We start from the raw sequence: 870 nt of genomic DNA on the forward strand, positions 1-870 counted from the left end.
GGCGGTGCTGAGGCGCCGGGCCGGGCCGGAGCCCGGGGTCCGCAGGAGCCGCCAGCGGAGCGCCCGCCAGGCCGCCATCGCCGCCATCTTTGCCGAGGGGCGGGGCTTCTGAGCCGGGGAGGGGCCTGGGGGGCGTGGTCAAGCGGCGGGAGGCGTGTGTGAGCGCTTAAGGGGGCGTGGCTTCTGGCAGAGGGGCGGTGCTGCGCGCCAACGGGGCGTGGTGAGAAAGGGGAGCGAGGCGTGGCTACGCGCCCCGGAAGCGGCAGCGGCAGGCATGGCGGCGACGCAGGAGGAGGGGAAGATGGCGACGGAGGGTGGCGGCTGTTGCTTGCGGCCTTTCTCCTGCGAGCAGGGGCTGCTGTCGCGGCCCGACGGCTCGGCCGCCTTCCTGCAGGGTGAGACGGGCCTCGGGGCATCCCCTTAACCCGTCCCCGGGCGTGCGGGGTTCTCCCCTCATGGGCTTCTACCGCGTTCCCTATTCTCCCGTCGGTGACCGCGCTCTTTTCTCCGTCCCCAGGCGACACGTCGGTGCTGGTCGGACTCTACGGTCCCGCGGAGGTGAAGGTCAGCAAGGAACTCCCGGATCGGGCGGCGTTGGAGGTGCTGCTTCGCCCCAAGGTGGGGCTGCCAGGTGGGAGTGTCCCCATCCCCGGAGGGTCCCCGGAGTGTCACCGACCCCGGCTGACCACCCACAACCACCCTCCCTTTCTTCCTTCTCCGGTATCTTCCTCAGGCGTGATCGAGCGCAGCCGGGAGCAGCTGCTCCGGCGGACCTGCGAGGCCGTGGTTTTGGGGGTGCTGCACCCTCGCACCGCCATCACCCTGGTCCTGCAGGTGCTCAGTGACGCCGGTTCCGTATCCTTGGGAGAT

General features: G+C 71.0%; 2 protein-coding genes across 2 annotated transcripts in view; one reads left to right on the top strand and one right to left on the bottom strand.

The window, feature by feature from the left end:
• Positions 1-78, bottom strand: part of BCKDHA (branched chain keto acid dehydrogenase E1, alpha polypeptide) — a 3,558-nt gene extending 3,480 nt beyond the window's left edge. The window contains exon 1 of the mRNA XM_010567188.1: positions 1-78. Within this exon, the coding sequence (XP_010565490.1) occupies positions 1-78 (78 nt within the window).
• A 207-nt stretch (positions 79-285) lies between these two features.
• EXOSC5 (exosome component 5) overlaps positions 286-870 on the top strand; it is a gene marked incomplete at its 3' end in the record, with an annotated part of 1,002 nt that continues 417 nt past the window's right edge. Inside the window, exons 1-3 of the mRNA XM_010567189.1 lie at positions 286-395; positions 518-631; positions 734-855. Of these exons, the coding sequence (XP_010565491.1) occupies positions 302-395; positions 518-631; positions 734-855 (330 nt within the window). The remainder of the gene's footprint in view (positions 396-517; positions 632-733; positions 856-870) is intronic.

Source organism: Haliaeetus leucocephalus, unplaced genomic scaffold, assembly GCF_000737465.1.
Source record: "Haliaeetus leucocephalus isolate CR32 unplaced genomic scaffold, Haliaeetus_leucocephalus-4.0 Scaffold227, whole genome shotgun sequence".
Classification (NCBI taxonomy): domain Eukaryota; kingdom Metazoa; phylum Chordata; class Aves; order Accipitriformes; family Accipitridae; genus Haliaeetus; species Haliaeetus leucocephalus.